General features: G+C 46.5%; 1 protein-coding gene across 1 annotated transcript; it reads left to right on the top strand.

Annotated features, from left to right (window-relative positions):
* The first annotated feature begins 6,594 nt into the window (after positions 1-6,594).
* LOC118716019 (beta-defensin 12-like) lies at positions 6,595-13,668 on the top strand. The gene is made up of 3 exons (XM_036432693.2): positions 6,595-7,426; positions 10,082-10,123; positions 13,484-13,668. Exons 1-3 carry the CDS (start codon positions 7,357-7,359, stop codon positions 13,609-13,611), a joined length of 240 nt encoding a protein of 79 aa, XP_036288586.1. The 5' UTR covers positions 6,595-7,356; the 3' UTR covers positions 13,612-13,668.
* Positions 13,669-15,017: the final 1,349 nt, after the last annotated feature.

Below are 15,017 nucleotides of genomic sequence, written 5' to 3'. Positions count from 1 at the left end.
GAAAATAAGACCTAGAGCATCTTTGGGAGCAAAAATTAATATAAGATACTGTCTTATTTTTGGGGAAACAGGGTATATCTATCTATCATCTATCTTTCTATCTATATTTATTTTTGGTAATCTTAGCCAAGGTCTTTCTGCTTTTTTAAAAATACATATTTTATTGATTTTTTACAGAGAGGAAGGGAGAAGGATAGAGTTAGAAACATCGATGAGAGAGAAACATCGATCAGCTGACTCCTGCACACTCCCCACTGGGGATGTGCCTGCAACCAAGGTACATGCTCTTGACCAGAATTGAACCTGAGACCCTTCAGTCCGCAGACTGACGCTCTATCCACTTGGCCAAACCAGTTCGGGCAAGGTCATTATTTATTATTAATATGATTGTCCATGCTGGTGTATATTTATTTCTTTATCCATCTGTCTATATCTGTATTTATGTCTATGTCTTTGTCTTTAACTACCTCTATGACTATGTCTACATCTACATCTCTATCTCTATTTTTCTCTGTCTCTATAACCATCTTTGTCTCTCTATCATCATAGTCTATCTATCTCAGCAGGTTGCTTGGGGCTGACTTCATGAGAGGAATCTAGAGGTCTGTTGATTTATAGACTCCAGGAATCCCCCTTTAAAAGAAATATCAGATGTCTTTGGGACAGTTCCCTGACCAAAACAAAACAATAGCAACAGCAACAAAAACCCAGAAAAAGGATCCCGGGACAGTCAAGGTTGGCAACTTATAGTCCCCATCCAGGCGAAGCACGTGACACGTTGCTGGAAGCCAGCCACTCATGTTTATTGCAGTATCTCAAGGGCGCTTGGACATGACAGGTGGGAGAGGAGACCCACCTGGCGGTGGGAGAGAAGACCTGACAGGTGAGAGATTTGAGAAAGGTGGGATAAGTGGTCTGGTCAGGTTCACCCCGGTGATTTTGGAAGGCTTCTTCTGGAATAACTCCTTGTCGTTGTCGGAACAGGGCTGGAGGACGAGGCAGCATTTCAGAGCCCGCTGGCAGAGAGCAACGAGCTCTTCATTTTTCCGACAAGATTTCACACAACTCCCTTTCAGGTTGAAGCATTTCTGATCAAAAAACGCATTCCTGGCTACACAAGGGAAGGGCCATCAGGGTTAGTTCTCAGCCACATCTGATTACCAGGCACAGCCAGGGAGGGCACTGGTGGGGAATATTCTGTCCTAGGTGGCCTGGTGCCTCTCCCGCCCTGAGAGGGAAGGGGAAATGGTTTCTATAGGGTCTCAGAACAGGAAGGACAGACGTGGCTCCCAGTGTTCTGGGGGCTTTGGGAAACAGACAATATTGTTCTCTTATCAAATCTGTGGGTTTGGTTTTTATTTTTTTAACTTTTTAAAGAATATATTTTTATTGATTTCAGAGAGGGAGGGAGAGGGAGAGAGCGAAACAGAAATATCAGTGATGAGAGAGAATCATAGATCAGCTGCCTCCTGCACGCCCCATGCTGGAAATTGGCTGGTGAGCATGGGGTCACCTCTCTTGGCTTATCTATGTTTCTGTAATCCTGCCACTGGACCCAGAGCAATAGACAATGCAGAGCGTTGTAGAAGAGGCACGAGGGGAGTGTCACTCCTGGAGCCAGTGGTCCCCTGAGGGCCATGGGGCCCAGGGCACCCTTGGATTCTGGAGCAGGCCTTGGCCACGTCCTCCCTGAGGCCGGCCCGGTCTCCGGTCCACCACCTCCGATGACATCCTGCAAAGGGGCTCATGTTACCTGAGTCCAAAAGGAAAACACCGAGGAGAAAGAGGATCGTCTTCATGACTTGCAGGGTTTGGAGAGACTGGCTTGATGTCCATGAAAAATGAAGCAAGTAAGCCCATTTATGTGATTTCCCAGACCCAATCCCATCTTGATCGCTGAGGCATGTAGAACTGTCTCTGTACTCGCTGCACTGAGCCCACGTACCTCAGTGGGTGTCAGCCTGCATCTTGTCCGGGTGGTGTTTTTACTCTGGACAGTTCCCAAGAAAGAACGTGGGAGGGCAGGGCAGAGCAGGTGTGCACTGAGGACCCAGCACAGACATACGTGTCAGCAGGGGCAAAGGAGCTGCGGATTTTTTTAAAAAATAAATATTGTTCATATTATTACAAATGTTCCTCTTTCTCCCCCTGCCCCCTCCATTCCTCTCCTCCACCAGGTTCCCACCCCACCCTCTGCCCTTTCCCCACCCCCCATTCTCCTCATCCATAGGTGCACAGTTTATGTTCAGTTTCTTCCCACATCCCCCTCTCCCCTTTTCCCCAAGAATAAACAGTTCACTCCCCTTCCATACCTCTGATTCGATTGCATTCACCAGTTAATATTGTTCATCAATGTTTCGTTTTGTTTTTTTAATTTCCTTGGTTTTTATTTATTTTATTTTATTTTAAAAAATATATTTTATTGATTTTTGTACAGAGAGGAAGGGAGAGAGAGCGCTAGAAACATCGATGAGAGAGAGTCATCGATCAGCTGCCTCTTGCACACCCCCTACTGGGGATATGCCCGCAACCAAGGTACATGCCCTTGACCAGAATCGAAGCCGGGTCCCTTCAGTCCCCAAGCTGACGCTCTATCCATTGAGCCAAACCGGTCTCGGCTTCCTTGGTTTTTAGATTCACTTGTTGATAGTTATGTATTTGTTGTTCATAATTTTTATCTTTATTTACTTTCTCTTCTGAAAGAACCCCCTTCAGCAATTCATATAATTCTGGTTTGGCAGTGATGAACTCCTTTAGCTTTTTTTTTTATTAGTGAAGCTCTTTATCTGGCCTTCCATTCTGAGTGATAGCTTTGCTGGATAGATTATTTTTGGCTGTAGGTTCTTACTATTCATCACCTTGAATATTTCTTGCCATTCCCATCTGGCCTGCATGGTTTCTGTTGAGAAATCAGCTGACAATCGTATAGGTGCTCCTTTATAGGTAACTACCTGCTTTGCCCTTGCTGCTTTTAATATTCTCTCTTTGTCTTTTGCTCTTGGAATTTTAATTAGTATTTGTCTTGGTGTGGTCTTCTTTGGATTCCTTTTGTTTGGAGTTCTGTGCGCTTCCTAGACTTGTAAGTCCAATTCTTTCACCAGGTGGGGGAAGTTTTCTGTCACTATTTCTTTCAGTATGTTTTTGATATCTTGATATCTTGCTCTCTCTCATCTTCTGGGACCCCCATAATTCTGATGTTGGTTCGCTTGAAGTTGTCCCAGAGATTTCTTACATTATCTTCAATTTTCTGGATTCTCTTGCCTTCTTGCTTCTGCGGAGGAGTGTCTTCTGGCTCTCTGTGTTCCAAATCTTTGACTTGATTCTTGCAATCTTCTATTCTTTTTATAGGACTCTGTATAATATTTTTTTATTTCAGACAATGTATTCTTTATTTCTTGTTGATCCCTTATCATTTCTTGTTGATCCCTTATCATTTCTTGCTGATTTCTTATTAACCCTAGTTGATCCCTTTTCATATCCTCATAGGTCTTATCCATCTTTTCTAGGAAATTCTTGAAAAACCTTATAAGCGTAGATTTGAACTCTATATCCAGTCGCTTTTTGTCCTCCATTTCTTTCGTTTGTGATCTATTTTCTTGTCTTGGCATTTTCGCAGCTTCCCTGAGTTAGTAGCCTTAAAAGTCTCTGTGTTCTGCTTGGATGGGGCAGGGTTTCAGGGTGGAGCCTACAGCCTTGGCTTCCGTCAGCCCCGCCCTATGCGGCTCCTGAGTCTCAGTATTCCCCAGGGTCCTTCAGTACTCCCTGCAAGCACCTCTGAGAGAAAGGTGCCCTCGAGTTTTGCCTGCTACAAACAGTCTAGGCTTTCCCCCAATGAGCCCGGAACTGGGATTCGGTTCAGTTGGAAGTGGAGTTGGAGGTGGCATTCAGAGCAGTCTGGAGCTTTTGTCTCCTTCCCGCCAGGGCAATCCCGCAGCACAGCCAACTGTCCCTTCTCTGCGTGTAATGTGCGCGCCTCCGGGACCTCCTTTCGCCGCTCCCCCAGGGTTCTGCCTTACAGCCCAGCTCCCTCTGTATGAGCCTGGGTCCCTGGGGTCTGGCCTAGAACTGGGGTTCAGAGCAGTTGAAACTGAGACCCAGCACAGTCCGGAGCCTTTGTCTTCTTCCCGCTAGGGCAATCCAGCAGCAGAGTCAACAGTCCGTCCTCTGCACTCAATGTGCACACCTCCGGGGGCTCTGCCTTTCGCTGCTCCCCTGAAATTCCACCTCACAGCCCCAGCTCCCTCTATTTAAGCCTGGGTCCCCAGGGTCTGGCCTAGAACTGGGGTTCAGCGCTGTCGGGTCTGGGGCCCAGCACAGTTGGAGCTTTTATCTCCTTCCTGGTAGGGAATGCCAGCCAGGCCTCAGCCGCCCTCCTTTCCGGCTTCGTCTTCTCCGCGCGCGCCGTGTGTCTCTGTACCTTAGGCTTTTACAGCTCCTCAGCTCTTCCTTCTAGTTTTCTCCTTGCTTCTCATTGTAGAATTTCCAGTCAGTCGACTTTCCTGTAGTTCTGGGTAATGTCTATTTTATATTTTAGTTGTATTTTATTGAAATTGTTGTGTGCGGCTGCGGCTAGGTATTTACCTGTGCAGCCATCTTGGATTCTCCGCTTCTTACCTTTCTGAACGGATCTGTACTTTTGTTTCTAAATAATCCCATTAGGATTGTTTTCTTATGGGTATGTGTCAGCGATTGAGACGCAGCTGGGATTTCTAACCCTACCAACGCGCCATGACAGCCGTAGTCTGCTCCCCGCACACTGGCAGGACCTGGGTGATGTCCCAATGTGTCGGGCAGAGCTGGTGCCAAGCCCAGGGGCGACTGGGTTCCCGCGCCAGTATCTATGAGCCGCACACACTCGGCACATTGCTTCATGGGGCATACCCATCACCATTTATCTTTTTAAATACATTTTTATTGATTTCAGAGAGGAAAGGAGAGGGAGAGAGAGAGAGAAACATCAATGATGCGAATCATTGATTGGCTGCCTCCTTCACTCCCCACACTGGGGATTGAGTCCGAAACCCAGGCATTGAATTGTGACTTCATGATTCATAGGTTGGTGCTCAACCCCTAGGCTCACCATTTATTTTAAAACTAGAGGCCCAGAGCATGAAATTCGTGTATGGTGTGTGTGTTCCTCAACCCAGCCTGCACCCTCTTCAATCTGAGACCCCTCGAGGACTTTCCATCCGACTGCCCGTTTAGATCTAGACCTAAATGAGCAGTCAGACATCTCTCTCACAGTCTAGGACTGCTCGCTCCCAACCACTCAACTGCCTGCCTGCTGATTGCCCCTAACTGCTTCTGCCTTCCAACCTGATCACCTCTAACCACTTCCATGCCAGCCTGATTGATGCCTAACTAATCCCCTGCCAGCCTGATTGCCCCTAACTGCTCTTCCCTGCCAGTCTGGTCACCTGTAACTGCCCTCCCCTGCCAGTCTGATCCCCCCAACTGCCCTCCCCTTCTGGCCTGATTGCCCACAACTGCTCTCCCTTGCTGGCCATCTTGTGTCCACCTGTGGGTGGCCATCTTTGACTACATGTGGGCAGCCACCTGTGTGTTGGAGTGATGGTCAATTTGCATATTACTCTTTTATTAGATAGGATGTGACTCTCTCTTCCTGCCTGGTCAGGTGGCTCAGTGGTTGAACATCAACCTATGAACTAGGAGGTCACGGTTTGATTTCTTGTCAGGACACATGCTCGGGTTGTGGGCCCAATCCTCAGTTTGGAGCATGCAGGAGGAAGCTAATAATGATTCTGTCTCTATCTCCCTCTTCCTTCCTCTCTGAAATCAATTTTTTTAAAAAAAGCAACTCTTCCTGTATGCCACACACTTTAAGTGCCACATGCATCAGAGTAAATTCTCAAACAGCTCCCTGGATAGTTGTGAGCTTATGGGGTACTTGATTGACATTTCATGTGTGTGTGCGTGTGTGTGTGTGTGTGTGTGTGTGTAGTAGTAGTAGTAGTAGTAGTAATAGTTTAGGTGTTAAATATGTATTTAAATAGCCTTCAAAATTTTATGTAAGAACAGATGCCATGGTTATTAGCATTAGTAATTAATAATGTGGATATTATAATAGGGGTGGGTGGGAAGGGTACTGTACTATCTTTAAAATTTTTCATTAACTGAATATTCTTACTTAAAAAGACTATTAGGGGATGTCCTATCCATCCTCAGCCTTGGTCACTATGACATTTTTAGGTATTTTTTGTGTGCATGTTCATTATAAATTATTAATAATCCAGTTAAGAATGATAGATTAAAAATGCAAAATTTCCCTATTCTCTTCCAAACATCACCTTAAAAAACTAAGCCCTATCCCCACACACACAAGATTGTGTTCCTGAAGGTGACCTTCCAAGGCCTGGGGACAAGCATGCCACCATCAGTGCTGGCATGTTCTCCGGCCAGGACAGTCCCTCGAGAACGGTGGCCCTGAAAAAGCACTTCCGGAGAAGCTGGCTCCAAGCTGGATGGAGCCAAGAGTGAGGTCGTACCAGTCTCCAGAGCTAGGTACTCAGGTCAGACTTTCCACCCCTTCTTTCAGGCCACTCCCTCCGATGTCCTATGAGGCCCTGCCACGACTACATCCTGATGTTAAGAATAAGAAATGTGAAGTTCAAAAAAATTAAGCGACCTGTTTAAGGTCATCTCCTTAAAAACTCAGTCCGTCTGTCCTCAGAAGACTCACTGGTGGGTGGTCCTGTTGTCTGTTCCAGAAACAGAGGACAGAGCATCGCTTGGTCAGAAGCAACAGGGTAGGCAGTCTTGGCTGCAGTGACATGAAGACGACTTCTAACTCCTACATCCTTCATGAATTCCCAGGACTTGGTCACATGACTCGGACCTGCTGGGTGACATTGTTACTGGCTCAGGGATTGTGTGCTGGCCTGACTGCTTCCCCCCTTCCTCCTGAGTCATTTACAGACAATATCATGGGAGCCAGGGCTGTGCTGGCCCACCTTGCTGAGCTCGGGCCAGGCCTCCAGTGAGGACCCCGGTGTCCAGACATCACCACACAGAGCCTCGCAGCACCTGGAGAGGCCGGTGGGAGGCCCATGTTCTCTCTTCCATTTGATGGAGGAGGAACTGACTCCCCCTTCCTGGGCACAGCTGTGTGAGGCCCTGGGCTTCAACGCCCCCTGCTGTTCTTTCCATGACCCCAGGAAGGTTAACGGAGGCTGAGGGCTGTCCCCATCCTGTCTGCTCTTGAACCTGGGAAATGGAGCATGTCCGTGTGCTCTCTTTGTTGATTCACTTCACTGGCCAAGAGCAGGGCACATGGTTCTCAAATATAAGTGAGCCTCCTGTTCCCTCAGAGATGCAGAGACACGTCTTCTGCCCACAATGGCCTTGAGCAGGAAGATGCTGTATTTTGTTTTTGTCTTTTTCTTCATTTTGGCTCAATGTCCATCAGGTAAAGGAGAATGGGTGGGATTGTACTTGTGATTTTGGACCTGGTGACTACACTCGTGTTGATTCCTGAACCAAGGTCACAGGGTTAAGCTGGAATCCTCCAATTAGCATTGCCCTGGGGACCTGCTTATTCGTTGCTTCAAGGCAGAGCATAAAAGGGGATGATTCTTCTCTGCACCACCCTAAAATTGAGAGTAATGGCCAGCTCCCTACAAATTTCTTGAACTTTCTGTGGAACTGTGTAAGAGGGAACAGCTAGTTTTTTTTTTTTTTTTTTTTTTTTTTTTTTAAATATATTTTATTGATTTTTTACAGAGAGGGAGAGAGAGAGCTAGAAAGTGCAATGAGAGAGAAACATCGACCAGCTGCCTCTTGCACACCCCCTACCGGGGATGTGCCCGCAACCAATGTACATGCCCTCGACTGGAATCGAACCTGGGACCTTTCAGTCCGCAGACTGACGCTCTACCGCTGAGCCAAACCGCTTCGGCTTTTTTAAATTTAATTTTATTATTATTATTATTATTATTATTTTTTTTAAATAAATTTTTATTGTTCATATTATTACAAATGTTCCTCCCCCCCCCCTTCTCACCCCACCCTCTGCCCTTTCCCCACCCCCCATTGTCCTCATCCATAGGTGCACAGTTTATGTTCAGTCTCTTCCCACATCCCCCTCTCCTCTTTTCCCCAAGAATAAACAGTTCACTCCCCTTCCATACCTCTGATTCTATTATATTCAACAGTTAATATTGTTCCTCAGATTTTTTTTTTTAGTTTCCTTGGTTTTTAGATTCACTTGTTGATAGTTACGTATTTGTTGTTCATAATTTTTATCTTTATTTACTTTCTCTTCTGAAAGAACCCCCTTCAGCAATTCATATAATTCTGGTTTGGTGGTGATGAACTCCTTTAGCTTTTTTTTATTAGTGAAGCTCTTTATCTGACCTTCGAATCTGAGTGATAGCTTTGCTGGATAGATTATCTTTGGCTGTAGGTTCTTGCTACTCATCACCTTGAATATTTCTTACCATTCCCATCTGGCCTGCATGGTTTCTGTTGAGAAATCAGCTGACAATCGTATAGGTGCTCCTTTATAGGTAACTACCTGCTTTGCTCTTGCTGCTTTTAATATTCTCTCTTTGTCTTTTGCTCTTGGAATCTTAATTATGATTTGTCTTGGTGTGGTCCTCTTTGGATTCCTTTTATTTGGAGTTCTGTGTGCTTCCTGGACTTGTAAGTCCAATTCTTTCACCAGGTGGGGGAAGTTTTCTGTCACTATTTCTTTCAGTATGTTTTCGATATCTTGCTCTCTCTCATCTTCTGGGACCCCCATAATTCTGATGTTGGATCGTTTGAAGTTGTCCCAGAGGTTTCTTACATCATCTTCAATTTTCTGGATTCTTTTGCCTTCTAGCTTCTGCAGAGGAGTGTCTTCTGGCTCTTTATGTTCCAAATCTTTGACTTGATTCTTGTGATCTTCCATTCTGTTTTTAGGACTCTGTATAATATTTTTTATTTCAGACAATGTATGCTTTATTTCTTGTTGATCCCTTTTCATATCCTCATAGGTCTCATTTATTTTATCGGCCTTTTCTAGGAAACTCTTGAAAAACCTTATAAGTGTGGTTTTGAACTCTATATCCAGTCACTTTTTGTCCTCCATTTCTTTCGTTTGTGATCTATTTGGTTTAGGCATTTTCGCAGGCAGCTTTCCTGATGGGGCGGGGTTTCAGGGTGGAGCCTACAGCCTTGGCTTCCGTCAGCCCCGCCCTATGCGACTCCTGAGACTCAGGGTCCTTCAGTACTTGTTGCGAGCGCCTCTAAGAGAAAGGTGCCCTCGATTTTCGCCTGCTGCCAAACTGTCTATGCTCTCCCCCAATGAGTCCGGTATTGGGGTTCAGTTCAGTTGGTAGTGGGATTGGAGGTGGTGTTCAGAGCAGTCTGGAGCCCCTGTCTCCTTCCCGCCAGGGCAATCCTGCGGCACAGCCTGCCGTCCCTTCTCTGTGCTCAATGTGCACGCCTCCGGGACCTCCTTTCGCTGCTTCCCCGGAGTCCCGCCTTACAGCCCGGCTCCCTATGGATTAGCCTGGGTCCCCGGGGTCTGGCCTAGAATTGGGGTTCAGAGCAGTTGGAGCTGGGCCCAGCACAGTCGGAGCTTTTCTCTCCTTCCCGCTTGGGACCGCCAGCCAGGCACTCGGCCTCCCTCCTCTCCGGCTATGTCCTCTCCGTGCGCGCGCGCCGCGTGTCTCTGTACCGTGGGCTTTTACAGCTCCTCCGCGCTTCCTTCTGGTTTTCTCCTTGCTTCTTGTTGTAGAATTTCCAGTCAGTCAACTTTCCTGTAGTTCTGGGTAATGTCCATTTTATATTTTAGTTGTATTTTATTGAAATTGTTGTGTGCGGCTGCGGCTAGTTGCCTACCCGAGCAGCCATCTTGGATTCTCCTCTATTATTATTATTATTATTATTATTATTATTATTATTATTTTAACTTCTTTCTGATTACCAGGAGGGCTAGGCTTCAAAAATAGAATAAATCTGCATCCCTGTGACCTCAGTCCCTGACAGGAGATCTGTGGGATTGGTGTACTGCTTCCTACAGTCCTGTTCCCTGCATTGATTTTAATGTCCAAAATGTGCTTTGCTTTAAATTTAGGTTCCTGGGCAGGACTCGAGTATTCCCAGCCCTTCCCTGGAGGTGAGTTAAACCCTTTGTGTGTAGTTTTACTTGGAGTAACACTGGCCTGTCCGCTATCTCTGACTCCTGGACACAGGAGGAGAAGGAGAGAGCAATAAAAGCCTGAACTCCCACTCACGCTTTTCTTTCTTCTCTTGGTTCCAGCACCGCATTTGGACTTTCTATTTCACAGAGAAATCTCTGTGCCTGGATTGTACTTGTGGTCTGGACCTGGTGGCTACACTCGTGGTGAACCCTGAACCAAGGTCACAGGGTTAAGCTGGAATCCTCCAATTAGCATTGCTCTGGGGACATGCTTATTCATTGCTTCAAGGCTCTTTCCTGATTCAGTAAAGCGTATCCCAAATGCATGTCACAAAAGGGAACAAGAATTATTCAGTGGACACCCATGACAGAGAGCTCTTCTTAATGAACAGCCTGTGTGTGTGTGTGTGTGTGTGTGTGTGTTTGCACTTTACAGGAAGACAGCATATTACACAGGGCAGAAAGAAACATTCTTGGGTAATTGCAAACAGAATTTAAAAGTGTTTAGACAAAATTTCAGAGTGAGGAAATTAAGGTTGATTCTAGTAATTGAGTACTTACTGTGCACTGGGCAATCTATTAAGAAATTTCTGTGGATTATCTAATTTCATCTTCAAAACGGGAGTTGAGCTTCAATTCAGCTACCAAGAGGTCACTGGTTCTATTTCCAATCAGGGCACATGCTTGGGTTGCAGGCTCAGTAGGGGGATGATCCCCACTGGGGGGCAGAGAGGGTGTAGGAGGCAGCGATTGACAATGTTTCTCTCTCTCTCCGTCTCCCTTCCTCTCTCTCTAAAAATCAATAAAGATATATTAAATGGAAATATCCCTAGGTGGTAGGTACTATTACAAGCATCATTTTTACAGATAACAAAGCAGAGGCAGCAATGGGATGTTATGCATCTGTGCTCAGGGATGGGAGGGTGCAGGCGGGGGTGTCACAAGTGTTAAGTTAGGCTTCTAGGAGGACATCAAAGTGAGTCTTTTTTAAAAAAATATATTTTATTGATTTTTTACAGAGAGGAAGAGAGAGAGAGAGAGAGCTAGAAATGTCGATGAGAGAGAAACATTGACCAGCTGCCTCTTGCACACCCCCTACCGGGGATATGCCCGCAACCAATGTACATGCCCTTAACCGGAATCGAACCTGGGACCTTTCAGTCCGCAGGCCGACGCTCTACCACTGAGCCAAACCAGCTTCCGCCAAAGTGAGTCTTAACTGTGATTCTCCAGGTAGAAAGCACCCAACTTACTGTACACAGGTGGCACCGCAGCATGGGCATTTGGCAATCAGACCACCTGCTGCCTGAGAAGCGCACATGCTGTCGTCTAGAATCATGTGCTGGTGCCTAGGGTACCGATGGCATCTAAACTCCGCATGTAAACACCCAGAGAGGGCTCCTGGGTGATTGCGCAGAGGGGGCCTCTACCTCTACAGCGAACGGGCTCCTGGAGAGAATCCCAGCAAAGAGCAGGTCAGATGAGGAAAGCACCTTGTCTCCTGTCTTGTCTGATTCCAAGGCTGAAGGTACTGCTTCTTTCCTGCCTGCCTCTGGAAGTAGAACAAGGGGAGGCACCAAAGCACAGCCATCAGCTAATCCTGGTGGAGAGAGGGGGGGAGTCCAGAGGCTAATGCAGGAGACCCCAGTGAGGAAGGAGATTTGGAGGAGAAATAACACCATCAGGATCTAGAAGTGAGCCAGGAATCGAGGAGCTGAGATCCAGCTGTTGAGCAGAGGCCCTTGGAGCCAGAGGTGGCTGGAGAGCAGGTACATTTGGGAAGGAAGACACTGGTCCTTTCTTCATCCTTGTTCTCAAGAGGCTTTCAGTGGCACCTGTTCATGGCAGATGGCCTCTTCTGTGGAACTTTAGTGTTTGTCTTCCCTCACTTCCAGTCAGAGGAGGTTAGAAGCCAAGTGACAGGGACTTTGTTTTAGAGGCGATTGGAGTTCTTGTCACTGGTGTGGTGAGTGCACCTCCAGGGGAAGCGTGAGTGATTGAGTCTGTGCTTGCCAGAGCAAAGGCTGGGGTTTGACTGTGTCCCTCACAAGTGGACAAATGAGGTCGTCACCAACGAGCAGAGTGAGTTGCAATGCATGTAAGGGACACATAGCATGAATATCACCACTGGCTTAGTGTTCAGGAGATCCAGAGGGGAAGGAATAGGATAGGATGCAGCCCCAGGCGTGGAGCCATTCTAGCTGGGTGTGCTGCTGAGCAGTCATCAGAGAGCAAGGAGCAGGCAATGAGGCAGGGTCACGAGGGGCATGGAGGTGGAAGAGCCTGAGGATGAAAACTGAGCTGTGTAGGAATGGGGCTGGGGGGTGAGGGGGCACACAGTGGTGACGCCAACCTGTGAGGCTCAATGCTCTGAGGTTACTGGGAAGGAGGGTGGTGATTAGGAAGGAAAACAAGGGGCTACAACATCAGTGCTGCCCCCTGAGAGCCAGATGAGCACAGGAAGATTCCTTTTGTGACAAAGACACTGCTTACCTGGAACACGCAAGGCAACCTGAACAGTTATGTAAGGAATCTTCTGCTTAGCCCTGATCCCTTTGCTCATGGATTAGGCATCAGCCTGTGGACCAAAGGGTCTCGGGTTTGATTCCTGGTCAAGGGCATATACCTGGGTTGCAGGTTCAATCTTCAGCCCTGGTTGGGGCACATAGGGGGGGCAACCAGTCCATGTCTCTCTCTCTCTTTCTCTCTCCCTCCCTCCAACTCTCTCTAAAGATCAATATCCTCAGGTGAAGATTAAAAAAAAGAAAAGAAAAGAAACCTTCTGTTTAAAGTATCAACAAAAAGCTAATCGAATGAGTAGAGCTGGCAAAATATTCTCACATAACTTGTTACATTTCACCACTAAAACAATGGAGATGTAGACCAGTATTTGTAGCGCATCCATTTGACAACTGAGAAGGCTGAGGTTCAGCAGTTTCCTGAGGACAGACCATTACAAGACTCAAAGTAGAACTGAACCTACGTTTTTAACTCCTCCACCAAGAATCTTTTAAATTCCATGGTGTCCCTCCCATTATCATCATGTAGCCTGCATAGCAGTGCCAGGCATGCAGAGGGTAGTCCTAAAACACGCATGCATCAATGGTGCTCCCTTTTGACCAGGCAGGTTAGAAATACAAGGAGGACCAGGATAGCATCTCCCTGTGGCTTAGAAATGAACTCTCTCAAACTCCATTTTGAAAAAAGCAGAGCTCTCCACTGGTTCTTGAAAACACTTTTATCATTATAAACACAAATCCTCCCCTTCTGTGGCCTTGGACTGCTCCTCCCTCTAGGGTCCAGGAGAGGGACGTGAGCAGCTCATTCTCTGTGCAGGTGAGTTTTCTGCGTGTGAGCCATGCAAGCTGGGGCGGGGCAAGTGCAGGCGGATGTGCACTGAGGATGAGAAGGTGGTCGGAAGTTGCAAGCTGAACTTCTTCTGCTGCCGACGGAGGGTCCAGTAAGTCAGACCGGCACTCACCAGCCTCTGTAACAGCCCTGACTCCTCAGAGAAGGTCAGGAAGTGACATGGCTTAACAGTCATGCAGTGTCAGGGCCCTTTGCGTGTATTTCCTCCTTGTTTTGTTTCTTTGCTTTTGTTTTACATTGATCTTTGTTGTTGGAAGTATTACAGATGTCCTTATTTCCCCCACTGACCCTTGTCCACCCTGCATCCATCCCACCGCAGGCCTTCCCCACACCATGGTCTGTGTCCATGGGTTGTGCATCGGTGAATATAAGTTCTTTGGTTAGTTTAATCTCACCCCCACCTCCCACCTTCCCTCTGAGATTCTGCAGTCTGTTCCATGCTTCTGTCTCTGAATCTATCTTTTTTTAAAAAAAAAAAATATATATATATTTTATTGATTTTTTTACAGAGAGGAAGAGAGAGGGATAGAGAGTTAGAAACATTGATGAGAGAGAATCATTGATCAGCTGCCTCCTGCACACCCCCTACTGGGGATGTGCCCACAATCAATGTATATGCCCTTGACCGGAATCGAACCCGGAACCCTTCAGTTCGCAGGCCAACACTCTATCCACTAAGCCAAACCAGTTTCGGCATCTGGATCTATCTTGTTTATTAGTTTATTTTGTTCCTTAGACTCCACATATGAGTGAGATCATGTGATACTTGTCTTTCTCTGACTGGCTTATTTCACTTAGCACAATACTCTCCATCCAGGTCCTTACATGCTATCTCAAAGAGCAAGAGATCCCTTTTTGTAGCTGCATAGTATTCCATGGTGTGAATGTACCACATCTTCACTCATTTTTAAAGATAATCTTGAAAAAAGTGTCTTCAACTAATAGCTTAAAGACAAAAGTGGCTCCAGATTTCAATCAGATAACATCACTATATGTTAGTAGAGTGTCTAATGACGGGTGAAGCTCTTCCTCCTATGACTCCCGATCACTGCCTGAGGTGTATTTCATCATCTCCATTTACACTGGAAGAAGTGGGGGCCAGAGAGGTGGTTCTTTCTCAGGTGGTAGCCAGCCCAGGAGAGGACGCACACCACTGCACGTTCTGCTCATCTGCCTACGCACACTGATACTCACGAACAGGAAGACATCCATGGACTTCTAGTTCTACAGAACCCAATAAATGCATTTTACCCACATTAGCTCCTGGTCGGCCAACATATTGTTCTTTCTTGATTGTATTGCTTACGATGTATCTATAAAACAACTCACACCATCTCAGTTAATGACAATGCCCCAACTTGGCCTTTTCACTTCTTGCCAGTGAATGACAATGTTATTGGATAGGCCAATGCTCTATCCAGTGATCCAATTTAAATATTAGAGATTAATTTAAAATATTCAGCACAGAATGTACCTGAATGTTAAAATTGTGTCAATGATC

The sequence above is a fragment of the Pipistrellus kuhlii genome, unplaced genomic scaffold (genome assembly GCF_014108245.1).
Source record: "Pipistrellus kuhlii isolate mPipKuh1 unplaced genomic scaffold, mPipKuh1.p scaffold_m20_p_115, whole genome shotgun sequence".
NCBI lineage: Eukaryota > Metazoa > Chordata > Mammalia > Chiroptera > Vespertilionidae > Pipistrellus > Pipistrellus kuhlii.
Note: the sequence above shows the minus strand (reverse complement) of the source record. Positions and strands in the feature narration are given on the sequence as shown.